The 14,314-nt window shown below is 41.2% G+C and overlaps 1 protein-coding gene across 1 annotated transcript in view; it reads right to left on the bottom strand.

The window, feature by feature from the left end:
• Positions 1-2,158: 2,158 nt before the first annotated feature.
• Positions 2,159-14,314, bottom strand: part of tinagl1 (tubulointerstitial nephritis antigen-like 1) — a 32,562-nt gene continuing 20,406 nt past the window's right edge. Inside the window, exons 6-12 of the mRNA XM_042506140.1 lie at positions 13,898-14,024; positions 12,446-12,596; positions 12,162-12,348; positions 10,447-10,492; positions 9,330-9,453; positions 4,364-4,409; positions 2,159-3,603 (exon numbers count right to left, since the gene is read on the bottom strand). Coding sequence (XP_042362074.1) covers positions 3,436-3,603; positions 4,364-4,409; positions 9,330-9,453; positions 10,447-10,492; positions 12,162-12,348; positions 12,446-12,596; positions 13,898-14,024 — 849 coding nt within the window. The 3' untranslated portion in view covers positions 2,159-3,435. The remainder of the gene's footprint in view (positions 3,604-4,363; positions 4,410-9,329; positions 9,454-10,446; positions 10,493-12,161; positions 12,349-12,445; positions 12,597-13,897; positions 14,025-14,314) is intronic.

The raw sequence follows: 14,314 nt of genomic DNA, 5'->3' as shown, positions 1-14,314 counted from the left end.
ACGCCCCTAGCGTTCGATGCACGGAAATGCATGTCTTTCATGATAGATAAAAACACTACCACAGACATTTTTTTTAAAAAGCTAATTTTTGTCACCTACCAATCTTGTGGCATATGGAACACCACAGAGGCAAAAACAGGCCCAATAATGTATGCCGACAAATACGACATTGAAGCGGTTGGCTTGTCAGGTGTGTAGCCAATTTTTTTTAAATTTGTGGTTAAATAACACATAATCCACTATATGCATGAACACTGTATGTTACACAGTGAGCATGCTACAATTGTTAGCTAGCTGAACATGCTTTCAAATTTTGCAAAAACAGGGAAGGTTCCCATTGGAATAAATGGACTTCTGGATGACTAGCATATGTACACAGAGACACATCTGTGTGGAGAAAAGGCGTAACTTGTAAGATACTGTAAGAACTGTTGAACGAGGATGTGTTGCCTGAACAAGTGCATCTCACACTGATGCTGTTCTTGAGGAGGTTATGATGTATTTTCTATAAATTGATATTAAAAAAAGCTTCCCAGCTTCTGGTAAAAATAAATTGTAATTACACAAACAACACTAATCTGTGGACTTTCAGTGAGGACTACACCACAGTGACATAAACCAATTTAGCAACTTAAGTTTTGTCCACTGATCTTTTTCTCTCTTGTAAAGGAGCTATAACAACATGCCCACAGATGAGAATATATAAAAGAGGAACCTCCTTTTCTCTGATGACAAAAAAATCATAAATCATAATTACTCTGCAGGCCAAAGAGCTCAGTTTCACATTGTCCTTGGCATCATTTATTGTAAACCTGTCATACATCTCGTGTTTATGGGCCGCTCTTCACCTTCTCTCCCCTCGCCCCCCTCAGTACATTTCATGGGAAACATGCAATAACCGCCTATCTATCCACCACATTGCACATTGCCTGTTCATCCAGACACCTCTCTTTGCTTTTTATCTGCTTATCCATGCCTGAAGGAGATGGACCTTAAAGATCACAAGACGTGATGATATAGATATGGAAAAAGTCTTTTGAAGTTACAGCTGAAGCACACCAGGATGTAATTTAAGGTAAGTGGTAATAACACACCATGCTTTCCTTTTCAAGTGAGGCTGTGCTCCACGATGATTTGAAAATCCCTCAATCAGCTCGCAATCAGCTGAAATAAAGATATCATAAAAGCGTTGCAGCAAATAGAAGTGCAGCAAGTTGGGACATGTTAAGTTTTCTAGCAGAAAACAATAAAAATGAGAACATAAAGCCAAACAGCTTGTCTGCAACCTGTGTGACTTCCTGCGTTAGTTAGAAGTGGCTTTTTACACGTTTATTACATATGAAACGCATCAAACTACAGACTCTGTAGCACAGACTGGACTTTAGCAGCAGTATCCCCCCCCTCATCCTCCTCGCTGTGGTCAAACTCTTACAACTATGTAGAAGCACAAAGCAGAAAAGCGGCTGAGTGATGAGTGTGTTATGAAAGTTACTACATACAGTACATCGTAAAACAAGTAGTAAAATAAAACTTCACAATATAACTGAAACAAAAAAATAACTTCTTTAGCTCAAATTGTAACAGTGTACACAGAACAGAGCAAATTAAGACTACTATAAACAAACACTTTCTCAATGGTCAAAACAACAGTTTCTTTAAGGCATTACAATCGCTTTATTAATGCATCAGGGTTTCATGTTTTAAATAAGACCAAAAATGGCAGCATGGCTTTTATTTGTTTATCATTGTTCATAGTGACTTTTTTAAATGAGTATGAATGATAATTATTTATTTCACCTGCAGCCAAATAATGCATGATTCATTTAATGCACTGACTCTGTATAAACATGTAGAAAAGGGGCCCAAATTTAGCCTGTTTTATTTTTAAACTGATTTAAAGCTCCAGTGTGTAGGATTTAGGGGGAAATATTGGCCTGAAATTGAATAAGATATAATAAGCATGTTTTCTTTGTTATGTAATCGCTTGATAATAAGGTTTTTTTTTCGTTACATCAGAGCCATTTAGATCTACACAGGGAACGGTCCCTTGTCCATGAAGTCCACCATCATGCACCACCATGTTTCTACAGTAGCCCAGAATGGACAAACCAAACACTGGCCCTAGATAGGGCCATTCACATTTTCACATCGACGGCCATAGTTAGCAGCCCATCAGCGACAAGCAGCATTGAAAAAACACTGATTTTTAATATGATATTGCTTTATTCAGTGTTCTTGCTGGTTTAAATCAACAGGTCTTGTTTGTTTGGAGAGGAAGAGACCTCTGTGGATAATTTGGTTCTCAGTAAAAACCTCCTGAACATCTGGATCTTAGTTCATCAGAGAAAAAAGATGAGCACACATTAGCAGTTGCTGGACTAAAGGCCCATCTGCTATGAACCGAACAGCATCAGAGAAACACTGATTTGTAACGTGAAACTGCTTTATTCCGTTATCTTACCGGTTTTAATAATCAGATTAATTTCTTTTGGAGAGGAGGAGACCTCTGTGGACCAGGAGTCCACGCTTGGCACAAGGTTTCAGCTAGTTGCAATTTGCAATCCTCACCACTGGACGCCACTAAATCCTACACACAGTTCATTTCAAATGTCCTGTGTCGTTGGGCTGTTGACTGCAGTAAAAATCTTCCCCAAATTTTGTAATTATCTACTCCACATCAAAAAGAGTTTCCAGTGTCCACTTGTACACTTTTTACTGGAATGTGTGAGAAACTCCACTGCCTGCAGCTACTAACTCCGTACAAGTGTCTTCTCTAAAACTGAAGGAATGAGCCAAGCTGTGCCCCCGTATCGCTGACAGGTTAATGTCAGTAAGGTCATCTATGATATATTATCATGTTACGCACTTTGGCTGGGTGTGTCTCTCTGAAAGGACTGCATGTCTGATAATCTGGCTCTCGGATTTCCTCTTTTCCAAGGTGTCTGTCTGGATTTAGAAAGGACTAAAGGTTGACAATGAAGCGCAAAGAAGAATGTAAAGCTTCTCTTTTCTGTCATCCCCTCACTTTGACATGAACATGTGTCACCTGATGTTACGCTGAGGATTTTGGGAAGTGTTGTCTTCGGATCAGTAGGTACCTGAGGTGCCTAAATGTAAGGCAACTTAAAAGAGCTTTATCTTAGTTACTCTTTGTTTTTTGGTGCCATAAACCTTGAGTTATATGAAGAGTGGGGAGGTTGTTCTGTTAAGGGGGTTAAAGATGGAGGAGAAGACGGGTTGTATTGATCGCCAGAGTAAAGTAAGGTGTAAAAAGAGAGGGTTCGGGGACTCTGGGATTGATTTTGTGGCTGGCCAGCTTAATTGGTACAGGGATGTACTGAGACTCTTGGTGTGTGGTTCTCCTTTGGGGTAAAAAAACATCTATAGGTGGTATTAAAAACAAAGGTCTTTGTGGGGTTTTAACATTTGTTGTGTCTAAATGTGTCGGCGACGATGGTGGTGATGATGGTTGTGCATGTCCTCCATCGTGATCCTGCCCCACACACCAATCACAAATGTTTCAATCTCACACTCATTGTCTCCGCGAGCGATTCGGAAGTAGCCGTTCTCTCCCCAGTTTTTCCCCCAGGAGTTGGCAGCAATCTAAGAAGAAAAGTAAAGTCAAACTTAGTATAAATGGGGTAGATATGCATATACTCTACCTGATAATATTAATACAAATTCGGCAAAAAACAGAGCTGGCACCTATGCATGGGCTGATATGAAAATTTTTATGTCACAACAATTCTGGCCAAAAGAATCAAATTCACAGCATTATCCTGATAATCATTAAAATATGTTTATAACTCTTAAAATGCTCTAAAACATGCTGGATGTACTTTATTCTACATTTTGTTAGGAAACAAATATATTTATTGCATCACAGAGACATCTTTTTTGTGAAAAACAAAGAGTCTTAAAAAGCCATACTTTTAAACAGTTTGAAATGGCACCATATCTGTCGATATGAAATTGAATGCTTTATTAAGATCTTTGTTTTTTAAGGTTGGTGCATGTGTGGCTTGTTTTTACATAGTCTCTTTTAGTGTTGGCTGTCCAGCAATCTCCCTGCATCCTGCTGGACATGAAATTCACGAATACACCAATAATTCAATGCACCACAATCTACTTACTGTAAGTATTTTTTATTATGTTGCGAGATAAAAGCCTATATTGTTCCATCCCTACTGGTAACACTGTCAACACTCCCTTTACAAATTTGTGTCTTCTTCAATTGAAAAAGTTAGTGAGTATAGAAACTGTTTCAGCAAATATGATTTTTTTTTTTTTCATAAAAGTTACCAACTACAACATTATTGGCTGATTTGTGCACAGGTTTGTTATGCACAGTGAAATAACTTACCCAATATTTTTTTGATGTCCCATCAAAGTTTCTCTCCTCTCCCCACCTGGTGCACAAAGCAGAGAGGACAGTTACTCAAAATGCACACGAGTGAAGAGCCAAACAACAGGACACAAAATATCCTTAAATACAGACATCAAATCAGCTGTGTCACAGTTGAAATATTATTGTTAAAATATGGATGCTGTCCAATAAACATGTCAGATGTAAATGCCTCTCAGGAATGTGCTCACCTAAAACACGTTTGGTATTACTGATGAAGAAAAGCAGGAAGAGGTATAAGTAGTATTCGAGTGGGAGGAAACAAACTTTCATCTTGTTATAACAACATCCTGAAAACAGGGTATTTATGGCTGGACAACGCCTAGTTTCACTCCTACATCATTCCAGTCCCAAGAACACGGAGTTCCCCTTTTCCTCTGCCATTTCCATTCTCCATACATGAAACAGGAAGGAGAGGGTAGGTTATGAGGAAGTGAGCACCACCTCAATCCTGTCACAGACAGCAGACAACAACAAAAAATGCACAAATATCCACGTGTGAATCTGAACTTGGAGACCTATCTTTACCCTTCCTCCTCACCAGCAGCTTTGTTCTCAGGAAACCTTGGCAAAGGCCCATAAATTCCCATCATGCCTTGCACTTTGGCCTTAGCTTAGCTACTGCCAACTTTTAGACGTCCGCCGTTTTCGATGATCAAAACATTCTCCCAAAGCCAATTCCCATCCTGTTTTTGCACTCCAGGCCTTTCGTTTCCCAAGAGACTCCCGGTGCCCAATCGCTTGTTATCTTTTATAAGGGAAAGGAATGCTGGGAAATTGAGTGGCTGGTCTCAGACTCTGCCAACTCGGTAGCCTGCCACCACAACGCTGGCAGATAGTGCCAACCTCCTATCAGCGCGCTTCTTTATTAGCCCCACAACTGGAGTCAGACGTCACATTGACCCTGAACAGACACATCAAAAACAGCTGTGTAAACAACCACAATCTGGAGCACACTGGAGAGGTGGGATTATGGGAGTATGGGCATATTCACACCTGCGTGTGTGTGTGTGTGTGCGTGCGTGCATGCGTGTGTGTGATCCCATATGCATGCCTGCCTGCCTGCATATTTATTGGTATGGACAGAGCCAGACAGGATCGGACCACCGCTGATCTCTTATCTGGCCTCCAATCAGCTCACTTGCTCACTCGGGGACAATGATGGGCATACCGCTGTGCCCATGTGCCCCGCCCTTCAGCCCACCCCTGACCTCTTCTACTAGGTTTGATCCCCCTCTCTCTGTCCAGTGCAGTCAGGATCAGCGGCCCAGACAATGCCCTTTCCACCACACTGGACCTCAATGCTCTTTCCACAAACTTTCCCAGGCCCTGGGCTTAAAGGAACGCACCGCTATGGGATTTGGCCTATATAAACACACTGATGCCTGTGGCTGGCAGGTTGGAGTTCAAAACACTGTCCCCCCGCCCCTTCTGGTTTTGCTCCATCCGTCCCTAAACCCGTGTCGCTGGTACATCCACATCCACTCACCCAGTGAGCGGTGAGGAATCAGAGCATCAGTAGAAGGAGCCAAAGAGCAGGAGGCATTCAGGAAAGCTGGAAATCCTCATCATCATCTCACATCCTGCATACCTCCACAGTTCATTGACAAATTGAGGCTAAAGAGATGTAACTACAGTCCACAGACAACCCTTTTCCACCAAATCAGTTGTGGTTCTTGTTGGTTCTATCCCATTCAGGATTTGTTGAACCATGGTGCTATCGAGCAAACCAGCCCGTGTAATCAAAGATACGTCAACAACGGAGGGCAATGCACGACAACTGTTCGTGTATTACAGCTATTTACTTTTACCCAAAAACAAGCACTAGGGTTTCCCCACACATTCATTTATTTGTGGCAGCCTGCCATGATTAACACATCTGCCGCCATGTATGGATTTCATATCTTTGGAACTGGACCATTCATTAGGAGCACTAGGAATATATAAACCATTGATTACTGATCACACCAAACTCTTGGAGGGAAGTGGGGTTTGGGCACAGGCAGAGCAACATGGGGCCAGGCACAGTGAGAGGAAAACTTAACCGTCAATTATGTGTTGCTGTGTGTAAAAGTTTGCTTTCACTCGCTTCTGCAGCAGCTTCACCTTATCCATTCATCAGCTCCGACCAAATCAACTGATTAATCATCCACCCAGCAACTTAACTTCACTAATTGCTGCTGAGAGAAAAAAAGACATCATGACAAGTTATGCCTTTGTAGCGCTCATGTACCCAAAACTACATCCAAATTTAGAGAGGGGACACAGGATGATAAAAATGGATGCGCAACTTAAAGATTAAAAAAAAAAAACCCTAAATAACCAAAAAACGGGAAGTTTACTGACCAACCCCGTAACTTCTCCATCTTCTCTTTTTAACCAGTAGAATATGACACAGCAACTGACGTTCCACCATCGTACTTTAGGTCATGACAAATTTTTCAGTTCCCACTGCTGACTGCTAACTTTCAGGTTCTGTACCAATTTATTTCCAAAAAACACTGAGTGGAGGAACCAAAACAGAACCAGTTCCATGTTGGTGGAAAAGGGGTAAGAGTGAGAGCCTGAAATGAGTGTAGTGACCAAACTTAGCTGGCCCACACCGTTGTTAGAAATTTGATTAAATTCCAGTTGTGATGTTGGGTAGCCGACATCAAGCCAACAAAAATTCTGACAAAAGATGATGTTGATATTTTGTTGGTTTTAGTTTGTGCTGTTAAGTTACCAAAATTTAGTCTTCGAAAAACATCTCATCATCCTTTTTAATTATTTTTTGGCTTTTGCCTTTATTGGATAGGAGAGGTAGAGTGTGACAAGGGGGAGAGAAAGGGGATGACATGCATAATGCAAAATATTGTCAACTTGATTTTTATCATTTTCATCTGTCTGATGTAAGACTAATGTTGTTCTGATGTCAAATTGACATCCAGTACCAGATGGGAACATGTGCCTCCACAGTTTTCCAAAAGGCCATTTCAAAACAGTGCATTCTTATGAAGTATATAGTTCAAACAAGCTAAGTACAGGTTGGAGACTGTTTGTCAAACACATGTCTATACATGCCATCAGATCTCATTAAATAAAGTATACATGCAAGATGTGCACATGAAAAGGGACATGGGAAGCTCCTTGTTAATAGGTTTTGTTTTGTCTTCAGCAATGGCCAATCAGATAAATGTAGAGAGACTGCTTTCATCATAGCTCTGAGATACTACTGTATGTCTGGAGAAACTAATGTTTACAGAAATGCTCAGACGCTGAGGGCCAAAGTTACAGTCAAATGCTCACAAACACACATTCCTCAGCCCTCATTAGGCACCCGCTATGAGGTAGCTGCTCATTTCTCCAAATTGGAAAGTGAAACTACTGTGTGGCAACATATCATCATCCACAGACACACTTCAAACCAGCTGGAAGACTCACTTGTCAAATATTTATGAGTGAGAAGAATGTTTGTGACTTTTTTACAGGTAAAAGCTCTCACTGCCCTCCAGACAACACATGAAAACATCAGAAAACTATGTGTCTGTCTGAAGAAAGTCTAAAAGGTAACAAAAATGCTTTGGCTTGGATGTGGAGAGAAAGAACAGGAAGTGGGAGGTCAGTGAGTCAGATGGCCAGCTAAAGAGTGATGATGGAGACACCACAGAGAGGAAAGCGAGGGGGAATAACGAGAGACAGATGGGTGGGGGCAGGTAATCCAGGTGTGTCAGCCGTCTACCCGCCTGCATATTTGTGGTTGCCATAGTTGCTACATAGAGTAGGGAAAGGAAGGGGGAGGCCTTGTCTGAGGCAGACAGAGGAGCGGAGCCAAGGTGTGTCTCCAAGAGCAACAGACTGGAGGTGGGGGATTGTTGACACGTACACCTTTGACAGTGTGCAAACACATGTGCAGGTGAGGCTTTGAATTTAATCTGATACCAGCAGCTATTCAATTAAAACCCGATTCATCCTTTTTTCTGCTGAAATGGCACCTGTTGAGCATGTAGCAACAGTGACAGAAACCAGACAGAGGAATGTGATAGGAAGGGGGGAAGGCAGATGTTTTTGTCCAGAAATAATTCACATAGGTTTGGTTAACATGGCTCATGGTTTTCTTGTCAATAACTTTCATCAGCTTTCATCATCAAAAGGCATGAGGTCCCAGCACAGTCTCAAACGTTGTTTTGTGGGGTCTAATCTGAGCAAAGCCTGTTCTTGGGGCCATGCTATGACGGAGAGCCCTGACACATCAAGTCAATGTTCAGCCGTTGGTCTATTTGGGGCATTTGGTGAGGGTCCGTCACCCTAGTTTTTGCAGTGTCCCACACTGTTTGCCACTAGTTGGCCATCATCCACTTTAATTCGGCCGATTCAGCATGTTTAACTGACGTCAGAGATTGCAGAACCCATCAGTGAATAAAATCAGTCTGATTGGCAGTTCAGCTCAGTAGACAAGAAGAGAAAAGAAAGCAAAAAAATGAAACAAACAGCCAAAGTCTGGAGGAACTGAAATTGAAACAAACCTGTTACATATATTTTTTAGCCACTGGGCTTTTTGCAGAAACTGTTAGTAATTGCTTATGTTATTACTGGCTAGCACAAGGTAAATATCTTTTTTTTTTTTTTTTCTTTTTTGTGTTGCACAGTTGGCTTCCGGTTTCCCTTTCTTATTGTCAGATAAAGTCTACCACGGGCTGCTGTTATGGAGAGAACATGTGTGCAAGTTGGCCTTCAGCTGTAGTCCTGACAATGTGTCCATGTGCAACTTTTTGGCTGATGCACAAGCAGCAAGAAGCAACACAACAGTTGGCCTTCATTGCCACTAGTTCTTTGATGTCATGTTTGGTGTGTCTGGGTCTTGATACACTGCTGGTTCACAAGACAGTGTGAAAAAGACTCAATATTACATGTTTCACACTGTTACTATATACTGGTAACTCACCCAGTGATCCTGATTGAGTGTGTGCCGTGTTTGCGGTATTGTGGAGGTTTGGTGAAGCTGACGTCAGTGTGTTTGTAGATCCCACTCTTATAGACAAAGAAGTCCTCGTGGACCTCCATAATAGCTGCAAGAACAAACAGGCAGGGAGAATTAGTAAGCGGATATAACACACACACACACACACACACACACACACACCAACACGCAATATGACTATTCATGCTGCTGGACCTATTATGGGAAAGAGAGATAAAAATCTTATTCATACAACAATTAATCTAAAAGTAATTACCTAATTTCAACAAACAAATTCCAATTTCCCCCTTGAGTCACACACACCCAGACATCAGACAGGGCAGTGGTGTGGGCGTGCATGCATGTGTGTGTGTGTGTGTGTGTGTGTGTGTGTGTGTGTGTGTGTGTGTGTGTGTGTGTGTGAACTCCATGTGACTTTCTTATTCCAGCTCAATGGGAAAAAATCTCCGGATGTGCAGCTGAGAAATTCTGTCTTTTGGAGGTTTACCTCAAGTAAATCTAGTTATCTCTGGTACAGAACAGTGTGTGGACCTCCCCTCTTATAAACAACTCACACTGACACACAATGCATGAGTACACGCACGCACGCTGCTATGCCTTTGTGTCACATAGAAACTCAAAAAAGAAACTTGGTTTGAAGCCAATAAGTTTTCCTGTACTCCTAAACAATAAAACAAGAAGTTGGCAAAGGCTCATAGGGAATCACAAACACACACACACACACGCACACACACACACACACACAAGTCCTCTATTCCAATGTACTTGACAATGGTCCAGATGCGCACCAGACAGTGAAGCGGGCTTGTAAAGGAAGGTCAGTTTCAACACACTGACATTAGGGCCATAATTTCTGACCAGGTGACTTGGGGTCAAAGTTGAAACCCGGGACAAAACCATCATGGTGACAAGGTCAAATATGACATCATCCGAGGTCGACACTTAAAACGAGGCCTCACGGTGCATGTGCTTGAATTTGTGTATCCCTTGGGAGTGTGGTGTTGTTTCGATCTTTAAAAAAAGCAGCACTCACTTGAGAGCAAATGTTGACACTAAAGTATTATATACAAGTTCACCTTACCTTGAACAGGGCCATTATCCATAATCTCCTTCATGATCTCCTTTTCCTGAGAGAGTCGATAGAGAACGATTTACAGCAGAGGAGAGAGAGATGGGCAGGAAGATCATTACATGTCAGTGAAACAGAGAGGATGAAAACAACCCCCCTGGATGTTAAAAGTCAGATAACAAGATTGAGTCCAGCAGGGCCCCCTGGCCTTAATGCCTGGCTTATTGACTTCACAGGCCTTCAGGAGACAGAAACAACAGGCTGTAATGATTTCGAGAGGCATTAGCCGTCATTTAGCACTGATGGATGATGGCCGATAAAACCACATGTCGGCTGCAGCTCAGTGGTTGACTCTGAATTGGAGGAGATGTGCGGAAATGCATGCAGAGACGGCTTCTGGAAGCGGTTTTAGTCAATGTTACATGATACTTTGAGCCCAAAAGACAGGGCAGAGGTGCTTTCTACATGAAGTGGTCAAGAAGAAAATTGTCAGTTTAAATCATCCGGCTGTCATCCAACAAACTTTGCACTTTTTGTAAACATATCAACAGTGGTGGAATGTAACTAAGAACAAGTTCTAATGACCTTAATGCATGAATTTGAGGTACATGTACTTGAGTTTATTCTTTTCATCCCACTTTATACTTCAACTCCGCTACATTTCAGAGGGAAATATTGTACTCTTTACTTCACTACATTCATCTGAAGCTTTGATTGCTTTACAAATTAAGTTTTTTGCAAAAAAAAGTAGTGATGAGTTGATTACATTGCTGCTATTTAAGTCGTTTTTAATTATTTTTATTAATTTTCTTCTTTGGGTGCTTTTTAAATTTTTATATTTTTTCTGTATTAGGTACTTGTACTTTTAATACTTTAATGTACAGGTTCCCTTTTATACTTTTCTGAAATATCATTTTCAATGCAGGAGTTTTACTTGTAACAGAGTATTTTTACAGTTTGGTATTAGTACTTTTTACTTAACTGAAGGATTTGAATACTTCCTCCACCACTGCATAGAAATGTTTATACAGCGCAGATGCTTCCCTGTGTTTTCTAAATGTTATAAGTCAGACCTCTATGACACTGTGCTTCCATATCAACCAAATGATTCTGGTGTAATCGACTCACGACTGTCACTGGGCATGAATAGATGATATGTAAAAAGAGACGAGTAATTTGATATTGGAAGGTAAACACACATCTAATTAAATATGCCTTTGAGTCTGGAAATGATAGTAGATAATGATTATGAAGTGCACACTGTAAATTGGTTTTATTCACTCACTGGCCTCTTTATCCCGTATAATTCGAGCCAAATCACAATGAAAATTGATTTAATTCTATATTATGTTTCAAATAAATTGTCTGAATCCAGCAGCCTGGACTGTGTAAGTGGCAAACATGCAGCTAAACATACAATTTCTTGCCCATCATTGATTCAGGGATGACTTCTGTCGAGCACCTAATCCTGTACATTCCCAAGTTTATTCATGACAGAGTCAAGTGCGCATGAGGACAGTGTGCAAAAACACATACTCTAATAAACATGTGAGAGAGATTATGGTTCACTGTAGCACGAGGAAGACCCAACCATGTACAGCACGCTTATTGTACTGGAGATTTGTACAACATATTGTGCTAGTCCGGTGCTGTGCGGGAATACCTGTGAGTATGCATCACTTCCGTCTGTGTCTGTATGTATTGTTTTGTGTTTGTGCATTGCTTACATTGGATGAGAGCCTGTAGGGCGGCGTGGACTGGTAGATGTCGTTTTGGTAGTTGTGTGTGTTGGGGCAGCGCTGTGTGGCCTGTCTCTTTCCCCGACCGACGGAGCGGCTCTGCATCATACAGCGGCCAACCTCTGCTGGTGTTTGCTGTGGGGGTCGGTACGGATAACAGTCCTCTGTCACCACTCTGTAAGAAGAGAGGAGAGATGGAAACTTGGGAATGGAAACTTATTGTATGTCACTTTGCTTTGTTTATGTTTTCAGTTTATTTAAAACGTCTTTACCCTCTGCGTCGGAGGTACCACCAGGCTCCATCGATGCGTCCTCCGGCACAGCCTCCCTGGTTACGCGTGTCACAGGAGATAAGATTTTGTGGGGACAGCTGAGGAGTCATGTGACCCATTGACTGGATGGAGATTCTGTCTGATGCCACAGCTAGTGAGGAGGACAGGCAAAGTTACAAAATGTAACACCAAAAATCTTTTTAAAAAACCTTTTTAAATTTTAGAATGTAAGATTTAATTCTCTAATTCAGTGTTTCTCGAATGGGTGTATGCGTACCCTTGGGGGTACTTTGGAATACTGCAGGGGTTACGTGAGATTTTCTATATATTTTTTTAAGTTAAATTAAAGATTGACAGTTGAAGGTGTGGGATTTGTGTCTATATTTGGGGGGGGGGGGGCAAATATGTAGCGTAAGGTTCGGAGGTCTACTGTGAGAAAATTTGAACCATCAAAGACTTAATATCCTGCATTCTGGCAAAAGTTTCTGTACCAATTTGTGGTGAAAATGAATGACTTTTTGGCTTAATAAAAGTCCTCTCCAAATTTGATGGGTTTTTAACTTGTTTTGTTTTGTTCTATTTTGCTTTGGCAGAAAGGGGGTTGAACTAAAAATTACACCTATGGTCATGCATACTTCCTAAAATAATTCTGTCAGTAATTTATGTTATTGCTCTAAGAATTTGAAATGTAGCTTTTCTGAGTTTTTCATAAGGTTAAATCGGACACTGTTGGTGTAGTGCAGTATATCCTCTTTTGTTTTTTTTTCAACCAAAAATACTTTGTGCCGGTCACAGGGTAATTGACTACAAAAAATATCAAAAAGGGTACCTAATGAGTGTAAAAAGTTTGAGAACCACTGCTCTAATTGTTACAATTTGTTTCCTTAGAGAGCTAAACTATGTGATAATCAAGGTCAATTAATCATCAGGAGCTGCACACATAAGTATTTTCCAGGTGCTGGATACCAAACATCTGCATAGAAATACAACATATGAATCATAAACCTGAAGAATACTTGTGTGTATCTGTTTATTTGTTTTTTTTAAACTTATATCAAGGGCTCTCCTGTTCAAGTCTGCATACAGATAAAATACGGAGTGTTGACTAGTAGCCGAAGAGGTGCCAGTTTGCCCCCAGGCACTGCCGACTGCTGAACCCTCACCTGCTAAGGGTGCCTGTTCATGGGCAGCCCCCTCGCTCTGACATCTCTTCATTGATGCATGTGTATAGGTCCTGTTGCATGTCTATGTATCCCACTCATGTGCGTGTGTAATTTGTAAAAATAACAAAAGAGTGAAAAAATTGAATTTCCGCTTGAGGTACTAATAAAAGAATACTTCCTTTCTCTCCCATCACATCATTTTCTTCTATTTTGTGTCTAATCTTTACGTCTTATACTGATATCCCATAATCCCCTGCATTTTCCTTCATTTATTCTGTTGCTGCTCTACCTGCAGTTGAGAAAGCCCAGGATGCAGCACAGTTGCCCTGGTCCAGTGGCTCATGAATCTTTCCCGGCCACTTCTCTGCTGAGTTGAAGTAAAGCGGCAGACGGTCACTCTGAGGATCCATGTTCATCTGACAGAGAGAAAGACAGAGTCAAGTCAAACAAGGGCGTAGGTTTTGTTTTAGCATCGAGGGGGGGCACATACGAAATGAGGGGGTTCGGGGGGCCTCAGACAGAAATTTTGAGCATTAAACACCTAAATTCCTGAGTTCTGGTGAATTTTAATGCACCAATCTGTGCCTCTTCTGCATCAATTTATGATGTAAATGTCTCTAGTCTTGTCAGAATAAAAGTCTTTTGCTACTGTCGTGTTTTTTTTTTTATTGAGTCAGACAAATGCACAAGTTCTAACAGTTGAGGG

This window comes from Plectropomus leopardus, chromosome 18, assembly GCF_008729295.1.
Source record: "Plectropomus leopardus isolate mb chromosome 18, YSFRI_Pleo_2.0, whole genome shotgun sequence".
Lineage (NCBI taxonomy): Eukaryota > Metazoa > Chordata > Actinopteri > Perciformes > Serranidae > Plectropomus > Plectropomus leopardus.
Note: the sequence above shows the minus strand (reverse complement) of the source record. Positions and strands in the feature narration are given on the sequence as shown.